The sequence below is a fragment of the Rosa rugosa genome, chromosome 6, assembly GCF_958449725.1.
Source record: "Rosa rugosa chromosome 6, drRosRugo1.1, whole genome shotgun sequence".
In the NCBI taxonomy this organism is placed as follows: Eukaryota; Viridiplantae; Streptophyta; class Magnoliopsida; order Rosales; family Rosaceae; genus Rosa; species Rosa rugosa.
Window position 1 is genome coordinate 45,815,744 of NC_084825.1, and position 18,368 is coordinate 45,834,111.

At 38.4% G+C, this 18,368-nt stretch overlaps 3 protein-coding genes across 3 annotated transcripts; 1 reads left to right on the plus strand and 2 right to left on the minus strand.

Moving 5' to 3' along the window:
- Nucleotides 1-65: 65 nt before the first annotated feature.
- LOC133714706 (AP3-complex subunit beta-A) lies at nucleotides 66-6,202 on the minus strand. Its single transcript, XM_062140916.1, has 11 exons — nucleotides 5,881-6,202; nucleotides 5,708-5,784; nucleotides 5,363-5,612; nucleotides 4,269-4,889; nucleotides 3,995-4,168; nucleotides 3,662-3,788; nucleotides 3,473-3,582; nucleotides 2,952-3,152; nucleotides 1,767-2,740; nucleotides 766-1,035; nucleotides 66-649 (listed from the first exon to the last, which is right to left on the minus strand). The coding sequence occupies exons 1-11, from the start codon at nucleotides 6,094-6,096 to the stop codon at nucleotides 301-303; spliced, it is 3,369 nt and encodes a 1,122-aa protein (XP_061996900.1). The 5' UTR covers nucleotides 6,097-6,202; the 3' UTR covers nucleotides 66-300.
- Nucleotides 6,203-8,658: 2,456 nt separating this feature from the next.
- LOC133715754 (protein INVOLVED IN DE NOVO 2) lies at nucleotides 8,659-14,356 on the plus strand. Its single transcript, XM_062142395.1, has 8 exons — nucleotides 8,659-8,930; nucleotides 9,585-10,526; nucleotides 10,817-10,998; nucleotides 11,766-11,855; nucleotides 11,955-12,242; nucleotides 12,817-13,038; nucleotides 13,661-13,899; nucleotides 13,987-14,356. The coding sequence occupies exons 2-7, from the start codon at nucleotides 9,608-9,610 to the stop codon at nucleotides 13,895-13,897; spliced, it is 1,938 nt and encodes a 645-aa protein (XP_061998379.1). The 5' UTR covers nucleotides 8,659-8,930; nucleotides 9,585-9,607; the 3' UTR covers nucleotides 13,898-13,899; nucleotides 13,987-14,356.
- A 517-nt stretch (nucleotides 14,357-14,873) lies between these two features.
- LOC133718656 (expansin-A4) lies at nucleotides 14,874-17,525 on the minus strand. The gene is made up of 3 exons (XM_062145520.1): nucleotides 17,228-17,525; nucleotides 16,620-16,935; nucleotides 14,874-16,159 (listed from the first exon to the last, which is right to left on the minus strand). Exons 1-3 carry the CDS (start codon nucleotides 17,376-17,378, stop codon nucleotides 15,850-15,852), a joined length of 777 nt encoding a protein of 258 aa, XP_062001504.1. The 5' UTR covers nucleotides 17,379-17,525; the 3' UTR covers nucleotides 14,874-15,849.
- Between the last annotated feature and the right edge of the window lie 843 nt (nucleotides 17,526-18,368).

Consider the following 18,368-nt stretch of genomic DNA (forward strand, 5'->3'; position numbering starts at 1 on the left):
AGAAAACTGACAAACTTGTATACATCCGAAGTATAACCACTGTACAACAACCAAAGAGCAGCTGATACAATCAGGAATTAAAAAACCCCACTTTCTAGCGAAAAGAATGAACATACTCGAGAGTTGAGACATTTTCCTAAAAAGGTATGATCGCAATGCTTTTGCCTACCGTACAAAAACTGCAGGAACAGATACAACACGTTTAGAAAACTGTAGTACACAATGTATTTCCTATTTTCTCTTGAATTCTGAATATTCATTTTCGGCATCCCTACCAATCATACATGGGCCTGAGAGGGCTCAACCAAGAAAATTCACAATTCTGTTCAACAGATTTAACCCGAAGACAGTTTCTTCACAGTTCACTTTGACTGTCAGTTCCAGTGGTTCAGAACATCTACCTTCTACAGTAATGGTAATTAAGCACGGGACTGAGGTGCTCAAGAGCTTGCTGCTGAAACGTAAGCACAAACCTGTTGCATCGTCAAGTTTTGCTGCAACCGGCATGTCAACAGATACAAGATACAGATTCGCATTGCTAAGCATCTTCAACGCAAGACTTCGGCAGATTACAAGAAATTTGTCTTCTACCAAAGACTTGTCTCCCTTGTTCTTGTCTAGATCCTCAATGTGATCAATGAAATTGCACCTGTTTTACAAAACATGACATTCAATCTACATTGCCAACAAAAACCTAACTAGAAGAAGATTTTGAAATCCATAATTGACAATTTTATATGACTTCAGAAAAACGAATCACTCTACCTTCTTGTGCATTCAAACATTCCTCGCAGATGAGACTCCTTAATTGTGAAGGCATCAACATCCAAAGGAAGAGCTCTTACAAAGTATCCAATGTCAGGCCTCAACTTAACAGGAAGCTTCTTGCCATTACAATATAAGGTGAGTTTTAGAGGCAAGAGGTGGTGATGGAAGCGAACTTGGATGATTCTTGTCACAGTTTGACCAGATTCCAGAGAAGTGATCTCTTCTACAGAAGCTAGATTTGACGCATTATTTTGAGATATCATGGAGCTGCAGTATCAAGATAAATCATGACAAAAGATTAGCCCTCACGAAAACAAAAGATGCCGGGAGGAGAAATAAGCATAATCCTAATGCTGTATGGCTAGCCTAAGAACAAAAAGGATCATGCGGAACAGTGGTTCTCCAAAGCATCTAATCGCAGACCAGAGTCTGTCAAACACCAACTAAACTATATGCATCTATCTCAACCATTGAGGGAAAAAACAACCATAAAAGTTATACTTCATTTTACGATTGATACCCACCAAAACAAAGACCATTTATGTAAAAAAGGGAACAAAATTAACAATGGTAAGAAAAGTTGATAATAGACCCTACATTACAAGGGGGGCAAACTTTAAGAAATATGTAAAAGCTCCAGGAAAATATGTTTCACCTCATCCTTTTTACAAATCCAGCATAAGAATAACTCAACTTGGTTTACTAAAGCTCAAGTGCAATACAGATGGTTTTTTTTTTTTTTTTTCATGATAACTAAGGCTATCCCCGAAAATAGAGATAGCCAATTTCTGTATTTCTCAGGCACAATAATTAAGTGTCCACTAAATAAGCACTTGGATCATGAGTTAATGTCACAGACTCACATATATGATAACTGCCGTTATCAAAACACAGGGAAGAGAAGAGCATCTTTATTTTCTGAACAAAATGCATATTTAAGTAGTCTAATTAACATTTTCTTAGATTAGAACTGTATCAGACAAATATATCTAAATTACCTTTCATGCGTAACCGAAGTTTGGTCTCCAGAGTCTGTGCCTTTGTCAGATTCCTCGTCAACCAAATATATATCAGACATGATCTCGTTTGAACAATTCTTGAAGGAAACTTCTATACATATAAAAAGAGGAGAGATGTCTGAAATCTCAGATGAAAATGAGTAGTCAACCTTTAAGCCATTTCCATTCACAGGGTCCAAGAGTGCATAGCTTTTAGGTTTAACTTGCCCTCCAATATCCCCAATGGAGATTCTTGCTGAAGATCTATGGACTTGACTTTGTTCTGGATTATGCGAGCTCGAAAAACCAGGCTGTTCGTCCAACCATGATTCCAAAGCTCTATTTGACAACAATTCCCCGAAATCCGAAGCAGATTGAGAAGCTCCATTTTTCACTTCATGGGCATTGCCAACATCCGTTAATTGAATCAACGGGTTAGAATTGTCATCATCTTCACTTGCTGAACCATCCTCTTCACTGCCACTGCCATTAGAATGTTGTGAACTATATCTAGAAGAATTCTCCTCATCCAAAGACTCAGAGACTGAATTTTGATCATCTGTAACATATGTGTCACTGTTAGTGACTCCCTCCCCAAATTCATTTATTTCGAGGCCATCAGAGAGCATAGTACAGGGCTTCGGAAGAGGTTCATACCCTGGAGCAGCATGAAGTACTATCTGTGATAAAGAGCCAGGAAGATAAAACCTGTGATCAATGGGCTCAGGTGAATTTGATTTTGTTTGTCCTCCAAACAAGTATTTTGCAAGGACACATGGAATATCTTTATTTTGTGACAGAATAATGTTTTCCTCCTTCAGACCTTGAGAATCCAGATAAGATGACAAAAGATTCGTTAGAAAATAAGCACGGTCACGAACATCATAGCTTAAGTCACACTTGGCCAGTTCCAGCACATAGCTCAAAACTTTCTGGATTGTTGACCGATCATTTCCTTCAGCACGCAATAAAACCTAGAAAACAGATCGCTCCGACATTTAGACACAGAGGTCCATTGACATATTTACTTGGAGAAGAAACTTCATCAAAAGTACAAATAGAAATTGGTTCCTGTATATTTTTATAAAAAATATACAGGCACTAGAGGAATTTAAAACAACTTCCTTATAAAGACATGCAGCTAATAGAAGACATTATACAACAAACAATGGTTTCCCATAGTACCTTAACTGTAGTATTACAAATTTGAAGCTTTGTCTCCAACTCTTCTGAAGTAAAGCACCTCGCAAGATACTTGAGTACTGTTGTTAACATCCTTGGAATTATATCGCCTAAAGAGTTATACTCCCCCACCATCCAAACAATCATTGCACGAGCTGCAGGCACCTTTACCGAATTTAAACTGCGAACCAACTGAATAATAACCTTCAAAATGTATCAAATTTAGTTAGTAAAGGCCCGAAAAGAAAAACCACAGAGAGAAGATATAAAAGGTCTAAAAGTACCACATTGTACTAGTAAAATCATCTACAAACCCCAACCCAATAATGAGGCAAATGAACCCAAATTTGTTATCTAAATGAAGCATGTAATGAGCAGAAAATTTTCCTCCAAAAGACTTGATGCACGATCAAGTCTTCCTTCATTTACATCTTATCAGAAGATTGGAATTAGTAGCAAAATTAATAGCAGAGTAGAAAAAAAATATATACATGCCAACAGCTAAGCAGAAAAACTGAGACTACCTTTTCATGACTGGGTGGATCTCGCTGAACGATTGATTTAATAGACATTATTGCTTGAATCAAAATATTTGCTTCTCCCTCCACAGACCCAAATTCCCCAGTCATAACTTCTGCAAGATTAGACAATACTTCAGAAAACACACAAAACTTTTTTAAGATCTACTACAATAGAAGTAGATGGTCACTGACGCTGTCTGGTCAAAGCCAATAGAAATTCCAAGCATGTGTTTGCCATTTTTGGAAGTCGTTGCGCACAGATACCAATTCCTGCAACAGTATCAGCAGCAAATCTCCTGTCTGGATCTCTAATATAATCCTAGAAACACATGAGAGCAATAAGCAAAGGATCCATGTCTTTCATGATATATATATATATATATATATATATATATATATATATATATCTTATCATATGTTAATGTTTGCATAAAGGTATCCAATATAAAACTTCCTAACAGAAGTGAGGCGCCTATCGGCCTTGAAAGGAAAGGTCCAACCAAATTTAAAAGGAAGACAAAATACCTGAAACTCTTTGAGAACAAATGGAATTGATGAATCTGTAGCTATGTGAGCCAGTATATCAAGTTTCAAGGCTTTAATTTGATATGAATCTGATGAGCATATGAAGAAGTCTTCAAAATATGGAGAGAAGAGCGAAGGAATTGCTTTAGCAAACACTTGAATGTTGCACAAAACCTGCACTGGTCAATAAGAAAACAATCCTCACCATTTTACCGACTGTAAACTAATCATAATAAAGTACACAAGGATTCAATCACAAGGAAATGTTAACTACCACATATTTTGAGGCAGTAGATGATCTTTGGACAAACAAGAGCGGTTTAACAATTCTTTTTACTTCCTCCATTGGTGACATAATCCAGTGTACACCAGCAGCTGCTAGTACAACTGCACTATTATTACTCCATAACAATGGTGAGGTACATCGCAGCAGGAACTTCACATCCTCATTATTGTTTCCAGATGTAAAACGTGGATTGAATTCAGAGAAATCTTTACTCATGAAACCCACTCGTGATAAATATTCATCTGGCCCTTCTATATAACATCGAAAGACAACATTTGCTAATTCAGACTCATGAAGACCACTCATGTCACCATTGTCTTCTAATACAGAATTGGTGTCACAGAAATCGTTCTGAGATTTAGAATTCTCTGTATGATGCAAAGAAGCCATAATGGATCCCTGCACAAACCCATGCCTTGCAATTACATAGCGCAAAAGGATCCCAATCAAAACTATTTGACCCCATTCTTCAATGTCAGGAAGAATCTCGCATAACCTTCTATAGTTTCTTCCAATCAGAGACAAATTAGTTGGACAAATTGAAGAGAAGGCAGCGGCAGCAGCTCCAACAACACAAGGGGAATTGTCATTCAACAGTATTCCAATAACCTGCATAGTGTAGAATATCATATGGATGTTAAGAACATTGGTACCATCCTTTCAGGTTGTGTAATGATATGAGATATCCCACATATACAAATACAGCATTGCATCTACAAAGGGCTGTGATGAACCACACACACATCACAAAACTTTCAGTACAGAATATAAACTTCACCCAAGGCATGTAGATTTTGGAAACATGTCTAGTAATAGATTGTTTGAACACTTTCATGCATGTAGAAGATAATTCATAACACAAATAAACCAGTTTTGATTGAACTAGGCATCTAGCTTATACGATAGAATCAACAGCAGCTATATGTCTAGTGCACAAGCAATATGTCAATGATACAATACTGCTGTAGTGAATACAAACTGTTTCCTCCATTTCTCCACCAAATAAGATCGAGATCTTAACGAAAAGAACAACATCTACAAGTCTACATTCTACAACTATTGAAGATACAAATGAATCAGACCTCTTCAATACCGGCAGTATACTCATCAAGGCGCAAATCATTCAGCTTAGGAAGTGCATTGGCAGCACATTTTCGAACATACACAGACGGATCTCTAGCACATTTCCCCACAGCAACCACAACCAAAGGTGCAATAACATGCAGCCGGATCCCAGCCATGGCTCGCAGCGCCCACGCCCTCACCAACGGGTTCGGATCCCCTAGATCCTTCTGGAAGCAATTAATCGATAGCAAAGCCTCATTCGGACGCCTGCAACATGAAATTTCACACACAATAATTCAAATTCCAGCTCACAAACGAATCCGAAAAGCTTATCAAGTAGTCAGTGATTCAGATTAACATACTTCTGAGCATAATGCAGCAGGTACAAGTAAACTAGCTTCTTCACTTCCAGTGACTGAGTCGCTACGTTCTTAACAACCTGCAATTCCAATTCAGGAGCTTCAGAAAATATATACGATTTGCTCAGATCAAAATTTGCGGCCAAACAGAGCCTTAGGGATTAGATTTTTCGAACCTGAGGGAAGAAATTGGAGACGTCGAAGCCCTGGGCGATGAGAGCGAGGAGACGTTTGAGAGCTTCGCACTTCTCGGAGTCGAACTTGCTGTCGAGGAGAGGAGCGATGCTGACGTCTTCGGGGTCGTCGTAGAGGTGGGCGTCGGTGCCGATCCGGAACACCATTGTCGACGCCTTGCTCAGAGTATCGGCGGTGGCGCCGAATTGAGGGAACATATTTCCGGTGCTGGTTTTGGTTTTGACGACTCTGAAAGCTGGTTCTGTCTGTTTGATAGAGTGGGAGGGGACTGGAGGTAGGAGATGACTGGGTGTTTGGGCCCAAGCGAAATTGGACGTGGATAAGGAGCGGACTTGTCACCGGATCCAATTCGGGTCGGATTTGGTTGAATCCGAATCCGAATATATGCGTTTGGCTATTTGCCAATCAATGTCGGAACAAACTACGTCATTATTTATATCCTGGCAGGAGGTAAGTGGTATGTGGTTGGAAAAATGGAAGAGGAAATATAGATTTTTATGATGTCATTTGGTTGCCGAAAAAAGAATTGATTATCAGTTGGCGTCGTGACATTAAGGTATTGTTTGGTTTATGAAATGAAAATTAATTTATTTTATCTTTTTTATAGGTATGAGAAATTAAAGTAGATTTTCTATTACAGGATTGGAGAATTTGGGAAACAAATCATGAAATAATCCATTGATGGATTCAACCCCCCTTTGTTACAACAAAAAACTTTGCCTTACCAAACACATAGGGCATGTTTGTTTCACGGGACTATCATGCCTCACCTTAATTTCTATGAGAGTCTTGGACTTCTCAAGCCTGGCTTATGCTAAACTAATCTTGATCCATGTTTGGTGCTTCGTAGGACTACAACAAAAGAAGGAACTCTTAATAAGAAAGAACAACACAGGAAAGAACACCAGGAGAATGATTGGTAGAGTAGAAAAAGAACAAAGAACCAACTGATCGATTAAGGATTAACCAAGCCTCGATGAACTATCCAAAAAACATAGAGACATATCTCAACTTATCTGAAATTTTTGAAAACAAAACATATGGTTTGGCAAATGGCAAGGCAACCAATCCCCCAATCTCTCTCTGCTCTCCCAGACTTTATCACATAACACCACAACTAGTTTGACCAATTTGCCCAACATTAGATCAAATCTCAAATACCAGAAGCAAAAATCAAAATCAAACTCAAATTCACAAATATGTCTTCTTTGTCCAGCTCTTGCTTCAATGGTTCTGTACTCCGATTCTATTTTCTTATTTCTTCTCATAATCTAAATCAGAGGTCTTTATTGCCACTGACTAGGAACCCAACTCGAATTTGTGGTAATCGGATTGCATGCAAGAACTCAAATTTCTGGTGAGTAATTAGCCTTTGAACAAAAAACATTTCTTAAACCTATAAAAAAAAAATAGAAGAGCAAAGCAAAAATGTGAAATTGATCACAATTCTTACCAGGTCAAGCTACTCAGACAACAAATTGATCAAAATTTTAGCAGATCAAGCTACCCAGACACCAAAGAGATAGAAGAAGAAGAAGAAAAAGAAGGTAGAGGGGATTGAAGGAAAGAGTGAACAATGATTAACGCAAGAAAGGGAGTGTATGATCGAGTAAAGAGAGAAACTGAACCTGGTCTAGTTGAAGGAGGCCGAAGCGAAAGATGAGAGTGAGCGACGAGAAGTGAAGAGCAACCGAGTGTTGCTTCCACAGTCCGGTGAAATTTGGGGAGACTATGTAAGAAGGTGCGGAGGCAGATTCGGGGACTGCATAGTCTCATTTAAGTGAGTCCTTGTTTCAACCAAACATGGGATAACTCTTATTCTAATAAATAAGACAGTCCAATCCCATGTAACAAACACCACCATACTGTATTAAGATTAGTCTTCTTCCTTAACGAAAGAAAATTGAGGCAAATTTTTTGGTCCTTTTGGACTCTCGATTTTAGGAGTCATATTTTTGTGGACGCTCATTTAATTTAATTTTATATCACTATGCGCTTCATGTGAAATTTTTTTCTTACCTTACGTTTATCATTAAATATGCATGAATGATTCATCGGTGGACTCAGCTCATAACTCCAAATGTCAACAGACACCCTAGAGCGCTCGCATGCCATCCATGTGAGTTTTCTTCTCATCCAACATGTACCACTCTAGCTAAGCATGATGAGTCTCACCTCGATACTGAAAATGTCAGTAACTCCCCTAGTAATTACTGCATGCATTACAACCATTTTACACGAGATTTAGCTCTTATCTCACACATTTCAAATAGAGAAATTCAAATAAACGTAAACATTGTTCAAAGGTTGAAAGACAATTAGAAAAAACGCACACATTTTGAAGACATAACTTTTTGAAGAGCCAAAATAAACCGTTTAAGGTGGAAACACAATTATGAAACCATATATATCCTACAAGACGTAACTTCTTAAACCACAAACACTTTAAAAAGGAATATTCAAATAAACAGTGTTCAAAGGCAGAAACACAACCACAAAAACACATACATCCTAAAAACGTAACTCACGAGATCAATAAACTCTATCCTTAAACCGTAATGCATACATTCTAAACCCGTAACACATACATCTCAAGAACGTAACTTCTTACATCAATGAAACCCATCATACATTGCATGTTCATTGTTCAATACCCTAGATGGAATACAAGACCAACTAGGTACACCCCAAATATTGGAAACAAAAATTTCCCGATATTGGATTTTCCAGAATGACCAGATTTTGGAGGCAACGTTCAACTCCCCTAATTAAATTTTCCTAATCGGTCCTCACAACCGTTGAAGCACTCGAATTGCTACACAATTGTCGTCTTCTTTCACACTGCACGGTATTACCAAATGCCCTATATAAATGCCTTGTGGGATTTCACTGACCACCAAACCAACCAAACTCAAATTCTCCCTTGGTTAAAACCCAGTGGTCCTTCTCTCCAAGTCAGAGAGTGACTCTGACTCCCTCTTCTTCTTCTTCGTCTCTCTCAGCGGCCTCTGCAGCTCCGATTCTCTCTCAGGTGACGCCACTCGCGCTCTCTAATTTCCGATTAGCTGCTTGCATGTACATTTTGCACGGCATGCATTGCCGTTTTAGGGTTTTGAATTTGTCCGAGGCTTCAAGTTTGGAGCTTGAGTGTGATTTTGTTGTGATTAGAGTTGTGTAAACTTTGTGAATTTTGGATTTTGTGAGTGGGGTTGCATGGGTATTTTTGTGAAGTGTAGTTCTTTGTTGTTGGAATTGGGTAGTGTTTGACTTCACAGAAGAGAGAAATGAAGGAATTATGTTGAAGATGAACTGAGTACGTATATATATAGACTTATAGAGCTAGTTTACTGATTTACATAGAGCTAAATTTGTGAAATGTGAAGCCTTGTTTTGTTTCTCTTCTTCATTTCTCTGGGTTGAATTTATCATCTAATTTTCAGGGAGCAAATAGAAAGTAAAAATAAAAATAAAAAGAAGAAACAGACCCATGTTTGTCAAATTGTGAAAAATTAGATTTACAGTGTTTGGACACCTGATACTGTTATACAGACGCACTCAAGTGAGTCGAGTCTAATTTCTGTTTGCTTTGAATGTGTTTACAAATGTTGAACTTCGTAATGAGCTATTCGACATCATTGATTTCAACAGCAATTTGACAAGTGATTTCGGAAATTTTGATGTTCAGGTCGCTTTTTAACTACAGTGGAAATGGGGAGTTTGGAGATGGATCATAGCTCTGACGAGGATACAGATCTGAGTGACTCAGAATTGGATGAGGAGGTAGAACAATATCTCGAAGAGCTGAAGAATGGAAAACACAGGGTGAAAGGTGCGGATGGGGTATTTATGTGCCCCTTCTGCCAGAGGAAGAGAAAGCGGGATTTTAATTTAAAGGACCTGCTCCAACATGCCTCTGGGGTGGGAAAGAGTAATTCAGACAAGAGAAGCATGGAAGAGAAGGCGAAACACATGGCTTTGACAAAATATTTGGAAAATGTAGCTGAAGCTGGTTCATCAAAACCTGTGGCTGAGAAAGAACCCCCAGTCGATTGTGACCATGATGAAAAGTTTGTGTGGCCTTGGATAGGGGTGGTGGTTAATATCCCAACCAGACGAGCAAATGATGGGCGATTCGTAGGAGAAAGTGGATCCAAGCTGAGAGATGAGTATATAAGACAAGGGTTCAATCCCTCTAGAGTTCATCCTCTGTGGAATTATAGGGGTCACTCAGGAAGTGCTGTTGTGGAATTTAAGAAAGACTGGCCTGGCTATGTTAATGCTATGGCTTTTGAGAGGGCTTATGAGGCAGATCGTCATGGAAAAAAGGATTGGTTTGCTGATGGTGACCAAAAATCTGGTCTTTATGCTTGGGTTGCCCGCACTGACGACTATAAAGCAAACAATATTGTTGGAGAACACCTCCGTAAGATTGGGGACCTTAAATCTATTTCTGAAATTATGGAGGAAGAAGCCAGGAAGCAGAATAGCCTAGTATCTAATCTGACAAGTATTATTGAGGTCAAGAACAAGGATTTGGAAGAGATGGAGCTGAAATGTAATGAAACTACAAACGCCATTAAGAACGTAATCACAGAGAAAGATAAGCTCGTACAGGCTTACAATGAAGGTATGTTTCGGTTCTACTTAATGAAGAAATGGAAGAATGCTACTATCAAAAGCAACATTGAATTTCTTCTTTGGCCAGTTTCTCTGATCCTTTAACCAGAACTGTGTCTTAGCTCTTAGATTTTGTTGTTAAAGAGCTTCATGCATATTTCCTTTCTGCAGCTGTACGGTACCTTAGTTTGGTAAAGACGTTTATTCTTACCATTCTGGTTTGGTATATTTCATTATCGTTTTCTAGTATTACAATGCTGAAGAGACATTCACTCATGGCATGCTTGTTTGGGGTGACAGAGATAAAAAAGATACAAGTAAGTGCACAGGATCACTTTAAGAGGATTTTTAGTGACCACGAAAAACTCAAGGAGCAGTTGGAGTCCCAAAAGAAAGAGCTTGAGTCGCATATAGAAGAAATGGAGAAGCGTGCTCTGGATAACGAAAGTGAAAGTAGAAAGCTTGCTGAGGAGATTGAAAAGGTATGCTACTTTGTGCTTCATTGTTGCACGTTTGTCTTTGATTTTATTATTAACATCCCTTTGACAATATATGAATGCTGACTGGTGAAAACCAATTGTTCAAAAGGTTACAGAACACAAGCATGCTGTTTGAGTCTCACCCAAGTCATGTCATGTGTATTTTACTTTCAAAATTCTTACTGAAAGAAAATCGCTAAAAAAATAAAAACTGATTCTTCTCGCATTCACACTGATTGCAAACTTAACATGAAAAGGAATCCTGAATATGACAACTGATAGCTGTAGACTGCAATTTGCTACATGGACGTTACCTTTATCTTCCTTGGTTCATTTGCTGTTCTGTGAACATTCACATGAAATGAAAATTATGTGTCAGATTCAGTGATATCCTTATGTTAACTGATTGGATGACATCTGATATGCAACTAAGTAGATTCTGTATCCTGATGTGTGTGTGTGTGTGTGTGTTCAGATGAAATGAAAATTATGGCTCAGATTCAGTGATATCCTTCCTGTATTTTGAATGTGTTGCATGAGGCAAAAGCACCGCTATCCCACATACCAGAAATATGAGATTTTCTTACCAAGCTCTGTGTTTATGAAGACTTCATTAATAAGCATGGCTCAGATTCAGTGATATCCTTCCTGTATTTTGAATGTGTTTCATGAGGCAAAAGCACAGCTATCCCACATACCAGAAATATGAGATTTTCATACCAAGCTCTGTGTTTATGAAGACTTCATTAATGCTTATTCTGTTCTTATAGAATTCCGTGAAAAATAGTTCTCTCCAAATGGCTGCTGCAGAGCAAGTGAGAGCTAATGAAAAGTTATTGAAACTGGCAGAAGATCAGAAGGTTTGTTGGTTCTTTTTTAAGTACTTAAAAACGAACAGAACATTATTTTATAGATTTCAGATTAGATCATTGATGCATGTTGTCACCAATTTCATCCAGAGGGAAAAGGAGGAGCTCCATAATAAAATAATTAAACTGGAGAAGGACTTTGATGAAAAGCAAGCTCTTGAATTACAAATTGAGCAACTAAAAGGAAACTTAAATGTTGTAAGGCGCATGGGAGATGACGGTGATGCTGAAGTGCTGGAAAAGGTGGAAGGAATGCTGAAAGGTTTGAGTGAAAAGGAAAATGATCTTGAAGATCTAGAAGCTTTAAATCAAACTCTAATTGTAAAGGAGCGAAAGAGCAATGATGAGCTGCAGGAAGCTCGTAAGGAACTGATTAATGTAAGTAGTTTATATTTTATTTTTCGACTTATGTTCTGCCTGATTGGTAGCTTCTTTTTATAAAAGGCAGGCATCTGGCTTCAGGTGGTTCTACAAGAGTTGGAAAGTAACATTACGAGTTATGTTTGTAGTTTAGGGCTGTGATTCTTGGTTTATGTTACAGTCTTCTGCTTGTGCCAAACCATTCCTATAACGATTGATAATGAAAACTAATTGAGAGATTTTGAATGGAATGGTTTACAAGATTTTTTAGCAGAACATGGTGTAGATGATGGTGAATTACGATTTTTAACAATATATCATTTGTCGGGTAGTTGAGCATAGGATCTTTTAACGTGATTTTCTGAAAAAAAAAAAAAAAAAAAAAAGTGTTTTGAGGTGATCAAGTGCCTCATAAGATAATGTAGCAGTGTTTTTCATATCAGATTTTGATTGATACCTGACTGGTAAATTGTGAGTTGGACATTCAATTTGTGCACTTCAATACTGCAATGTGCCTTTGTTCCATAAGTTTTTTCTGCTCTTAAGAAATTCCTCTACTGTGTCATAAAATGCTAATATACTTATTCTGCAGGGCTTGAAAGACATGGAAATGTCCAGTCGTGCTCAAATTGGTATTAAAAGAATGGGAGAGCTTGACAATAAACCATTCCAAGAAGCAATGAGGAGAAAGTATAAGTATAATGTGGAAGAAGCTGAAGAGAAGGCCTCCGAGTTGTGCTCTCTATGGGAGGAGTACTTGAAGGATCCAGACTGGCATCCTTTCAAAGTTGTTCCGGTAAAAGAGGGCCATAAGGTATACTTTCTGTCAATCTCAATATCTCGTTAAATTTGGTTTTATTATCTGTTATCCCTAGCAGTAGAAAGCATCTGATAAAAAGAAGAGATCAGATATGTGGGAAAAAGCTCTAATATTTTTCCATGAGCTGCATGTTCTGTTAAATCTTCGGTTGGAATAGTTTGGTTACCCTTGTGAGTTATGAGCTATTAAATTGCTTATATAATTGTAATTCTGATGGCAAAGTCCTTTCCTACTGCCACATCTGATGCCCTCACTCGGATGCTTGTTTGGTTGTGATCTACTGTCCTTCATAGTTCCTGGTTAGAAATGCACATGGTCTAAATGCCAAATATATCATATGTCCAGATATTACTTTGATTGGTTAATGTGCTTTGACAGCAAATACACATACGATTAAAAAATAAACTTTTAAGTTTTTCTCTTGCTTCTTCCTCTTCTTTTTTTTTTTTTTTTTTTTTTTTTAAGTAATGTGATGTAGTTGAAGCATTTATTTTTTAAGTTTTAATCATACTAAATTTCTCTCTGTGCTTTTTCTTGTGAAATTCTCGGCAGTTGCCCCTTATATTCTTACTTTTTGATTTGTATGGTTTACGTATTATCAATGCAACTGGCTCAGGAATTTATAAATGAAGATGATGAGAAACTAAAACGGTTGAAGAAGGAATTGGGTGATGAAGCGTATAATGCTGTAACATCAGCTTTAATGGAGATAAATCAATACAACCCTAGCGGGAGGTATATAACTTCAGAATTGTGGCACTATGGTATGGGACGAAAGGCTACGCTGAAAGAGGGAGCTGCATTTATTCTGAAGGAATTGAAACAAAAGAAACAGCGATTGGATATTGACTAAAGGTTGGTATTCAAACTGTAGCATATTCAAAATACGTAGTAGGCTGGCGTGACCGCCCTTGATTCAAGTATTTATTTCCTTTTCTGCAGGCTGAATATGGTGAGCAAGATGGATTTTTCTGACGCATATGATTTGAATAAACTCTTCCGGCCTTATGCCCAGTCCTTGTATCAATCGTTGATCTTCAGCAGTGGTCTTTCTTTTTCAATAAGATGTATTCATTTGTTTTGTTGATGAACTCATCTGTACTTCTAATAGAATTTGGGAATTAGAGTGCCCCGTCCATATGAGCGGTATAGTGGTTCCCAACCTCTAATTCAAACTTTGTCTCCATGGAAACCATTCATTTTCACATGTATAAAGTTTGGTTTCTTTGGTTTCTGAGTTATTCACATTTGATTTCGCCTGTACCAGTATCAGTATGTGTGCTAATGAATAATTGCTTTGCAAGCTTTCTCAGTTTCCTATCTGATACTACATCTCATGATTATATCAGAATCTGGAATATCTGTTAAGCCCTTCTTGTCAGCTCTGCAGTTATAATCAAGTAATCTGTTTAAACTTCTAAAGTTACAAAAATTATATTTGGGACTAATATGAATGTTTGGCAAGAATAAAAATTCTCAAGTACCTAACTTACCCCAGACCATTGCAAATGGTAGCGGCCTCTTATAGTGGTAGACCAACTCTCTATAATCTGCTATTATAAGAAATCGGTTACCATCACTTATCGTTAAAAGTATTAATACATTAATATACCGAAAACAATGCTTGTCAAACTGGTCCGATTGCTCCATTTTTTTAAAAATTTTCCACAGCAAATTAGAAAACAATAGAAGTCGCAAAACGACGCCGTTGAGACTAATTGGGAGGCTCCCGAAACGACCGCGTTTAAGAAGATTCCCTGTAACCCTAGGCTATATATATAATGGCGTCTTTCTACCCAAATTCTTCATAATCTTAGATCTCTGTTCTTCCTCCGCCTACCTAGAGCATTCTCCCATCTGTAAAATTGGGGCTGTGATTATAAAGAGAGAGGCTTGAGTGGGACTGCTCCATGATTTTGGAAAACCCTAATTCGACTGGAAGAAGAAAGACGGCAAAGAAACCCCCAGAAGATTCGCCGCCCCTTTCTTCAAGGCTGGCTCTCGGCGCCTGGGGAGAATCTTTGTCTTCTTTTTCTTTCAATTCGAGTTAGGGTTTTTGGGCCCACAATGAGAGGTCTTTCTATTCTATACACTTGATATGAGCCCCCTTTTGTTGGTTAGATTTGATTTTGGTTTTATGCACTTGTTGGGTTTTTAGAGGAAGCGATTTTCGATTCGCTTTCTCGTTTGAACTAACAGTGCTTACATTGAACGCCTGATTTACACCGTTGATTCGGTGTGGATTGGGCAGCGGCCAGACAACCGTAGAGATGGGCATCCACAGACGACGGGTTATTTGTCCCGTTTTGTCTACTGGTTCCATCTCACATTTCTTAAATTTCACTGATTTTTTTTTTTTTTTGGGTACAGAAATTTTTTGTGATTTTTTAATTTTTTTTGCATGTTAAAATGTTATGGGGTTTATCTGTCTTTTCCCATTGTTAGTGATTGATGTTCATGTATGAGCGGAGCACAATGATTCTGGAATAAGACTTTAGGACGTACTCATTTTTCAGAGTATTAGCCTTAAACCCTGAACCCTGAATTTATGCAAACAGGATATGAAATTTCATCAGAAAATTTTCATACAAGACGGGCCTGGTTTTTGGAATGTTAAATGGGACATGAATGCAAATAAGTTGAGGTGTTGAAAATGTACACAGCAGATAAAAGAACTTTGATTCATAACAAAAATAAATGACCTCTGAGCGAATGACATCTTCAATACTATACCTTTCTTATCCCATAAACAAAAATAAATATGAAATTTAAATAATAATCAAACGTTCTTTGACCAACCCATGATCAGACTCTGAAGTTTTTTCCGGTGAAAGATTGACCAAACTGCCAATTGGAAGGGACAACGTTCCAAGAAGTAGTGTGGCGACCGTCACTGGTTTTGACACTGAAGGAGAGCGACTGTCCGACCAAGACGGTGCCTGACTGCCAGTTCTGCCCCCAGTTACGGGTCATTGGCATCCATCCAGTTTTGGACCCTTTGATGCTCACCCCTACAACGTCTCCAGCACCGGCGACGTTGGTGATCAGAACCAAGTTGAAGTGGGGGTTGCCATTGATCTTGAACCTGATGCCTCCTCGCTTCCGGCATGGCACCCTACACAAACAAACAAGGCAGTCAAGTCATCTTCCGAAACAAACAAGAAGATTATCCAAATTGATATTAGTACTACAGTGAATCAAAAATAAAAATGGTACTGCCGGTGTACATATTGGTACCTATCGGTATCTTCGCCCTCTGAGTTAAATCCGACAAAGTTAAACAGCCGATGCAACTTTTTATCTAAAGTACCATTTTGGAGGGGGGAAAAAGTTTTTAGGTAACATTTTGATCAAGCATAATGATATATGATTTGGATTTAACTCACCGAGTGGGGTTTATGTGCATGTTACATGTCCACTCTTAACAAAAAATGGACGGATGTACCTTCAATTCTACGTGACATTTTTCCTTTGGAATGTAATTGTTTTAGAAGTAACATTTAGGGGGCTTACAGGTATATTTTTGTGAATTAACCCAAAAGAAAAGGAGAAAACAGAGTGAGTCAGAGGCTAACCGGCGATATGCAACAGGGACAATGCCGGCGCGGTACTCGGCGATCTTGAGAAAGATGGGCTGAGAGAGATCGAAATGAGTGCGAGGAGGGTTGCACCAGCCGCCATTGTCATTGGCCAGAGCCCAATTTGGGGGGCAAAAATTGGTGGCGGTGACAAAGATCGAGGGACGACCGGAGTGACACCATTTGGTGTTTACACACTTAATTTCAAAACAAGCCCCACAGGTCAAACCGTTGTTGAAGAGGGCAGTGCTCAGCGCCGCAGTGTTGATGCCGTAGCCGTCGCTGTACAGATTTCCGTACCCACATGCCCCTTCTGTAAAACAGAGCCAACATAAATTAGTGGAAGTATATACATGATTGTTCTTTTTCCGCTGTAAAACACTAAAACTTCATAATTGAAGCTTGGATGTGGTTTTTGAAATTGGTGGGAAAAACGGGATTTGGGTAGTCCAAAAACCTTAAAAAGGAAGAACCTTATACATTAGTGATGCAAAAAATGACAGAGCTTCTGAATTTGATATAAAAATGCAGAAAACGAATGGATTTTACGTCTCTAATCTAGTAATCTTAGTATCAACGCCAAGATTTTATGCAATAAGACCTACCCATGGTTCCGGCGGCATCACCGCCGCCATAGAAGGTAGCATGGGCCTTCTTCCATTGTCCGCCGGAGTAAACACCGGGAACATATGCGTCAACGAAAACTGTTGAGAATGCAATGAGGGAAACAATGCAGAGCACAGACATGAAAGCCATGACTGTGTGGAAGACTGAAGAAACAGAGGATTTGGGTGTGAGAAGAAGGCAGAGGGTGGATAGCTATTTAAGGAGGAAGCTGAGGGGCTAGAGAAACGGAAGAAGCAATTGTCAATAATCAGCCATAATTAATGGCCTCTTTTTTGGCGGTAATGCCATTTCTAGATAGCTTCTTATTTTCTTCTACCCTTGGCCTTGGGGGCTGATGTGATCATATGAAAGAACCGGTTTGCTTCATCTGCAAGCTAGCTGTGCCATTTAACCCTCCAGATATGGAGTTTGTTTCCCTAGTTTTCATTTTTTTGACTTTCTGGACAGTCTATGGTGGACTCGAATGGAGGGAGGACTCGCTTATGAGTACGAAATGGTACGGATAAAATTGTTGACGAACTTTTGTTGGTTTGTTCTTAATTGACCGGAAAAGGAAAAAAGAAGGAAAAAAAAGAAAAACTAATCAAGTGTAAACCGACGGAGATTTGATAGAGAAATTTGATGGAGAAAATCAAGGCATTAGTGAAGCGCAAAATTATAACAATCACGCGGAATTATTGTTTACTCGATTAGAAAGTATTCTATTGTTAAATACAAAATTCATGTGTTCATAAAAATAATGCATGAGTGTACGTAAAACGAAAATGAGGCGATTAAAGCCCTCCAATTGAGATTTGATAGAGAAAATTGGGATTCCTCCAATTGAGATTTGATAGAGAAAATTGGGATTTATGGAGATACAATTAAGGGATAACAAAAATTAAAACTTAAGAAATCACATGCCAAAAAATGTCAAAAATCACATGCCAAAAAATGTCAAACTTCAACGGTAGAAGATTGGGGTTCGTCATGAACGGGGCCTCCGCATTCTTCGGTCCTACTATTACGCCGTGCATGTAAATGTCGTACGGATGGCATATGAATATATGGATAGAGTGGCCTACGTCACTCTGTCACCAACCTGATCCAAAACCAAATATGAGAATACCCGTTTCAGTT

Excerpts from the sequence above, each read along its gene's own strand:
- LOC133714706 (XM_062140916.1), bottom strand. The coding sequence starts at position 6,096 with ATGTTCCCTCAATTCGGCGCCACCGCCGATACTCTGAGCAAGGCGTCG. Across the intron at positions 2,741-2,951 it reads TTTGTAATACTACAGTTAAG|GTTTTATTGCGTGCTGAAGG; the intron begins GTACTATGGGAA and ends TCTGTTTTCTAG. Across the intron at positions 1,036-1,766 it reads ACTTCGGTTACGCATGAAAG|CTCCATGATATCTCAAAATA; the intron begins GTAATTTAGATA and ends TTGATACTGCAG.
- LOC133715754 (XM_062142395.1), top strand. The coding sequence starts at position 9,608 with ATGGGGAGTTTGGAGATGGATCATAGCTCTGACGAGGATACAGATCTG. Across the intron at positions 10,527-10,816 it reads CGTACAGGCTTACAATGAAG|AGATAAAAAAGATACAAGTA; the intron begins GTATGTTTCGGT and ends TTGGGGTGACAG. Across the intron at positions 11,856-11,954 it reads AACTGGCAGAAGATCAGAAG|AGGGAAAAGGAGGAGCTCCA; the intron begins GTTTGTTGGTTC and ends AATTTCATCCAG.
- LOC133718656 (XM_062145520.1), bottom strand. The coding sequence starts at position 17,378 with ATGGCTTTCATGTCTGTGCTCTGCATTGTTTCCCTCATTGCATTCTCA. Across the intron at positions 16,936-17,227 it reads TGATGCCGCCGGAACCATGG|AAGGGGCATGTGGGTACGGA; the intron begins GTAGGTCTTATT and ends TCTGTTTTACAG. Across the intron at positions 16,160-16,619 it reads GTCCCTGTTGCATATCGCCG|GGTGCCATGCCGGAAGCGAG; the intron begins GTTAGCCTCTGA and ends TTGTTTGTGTAG.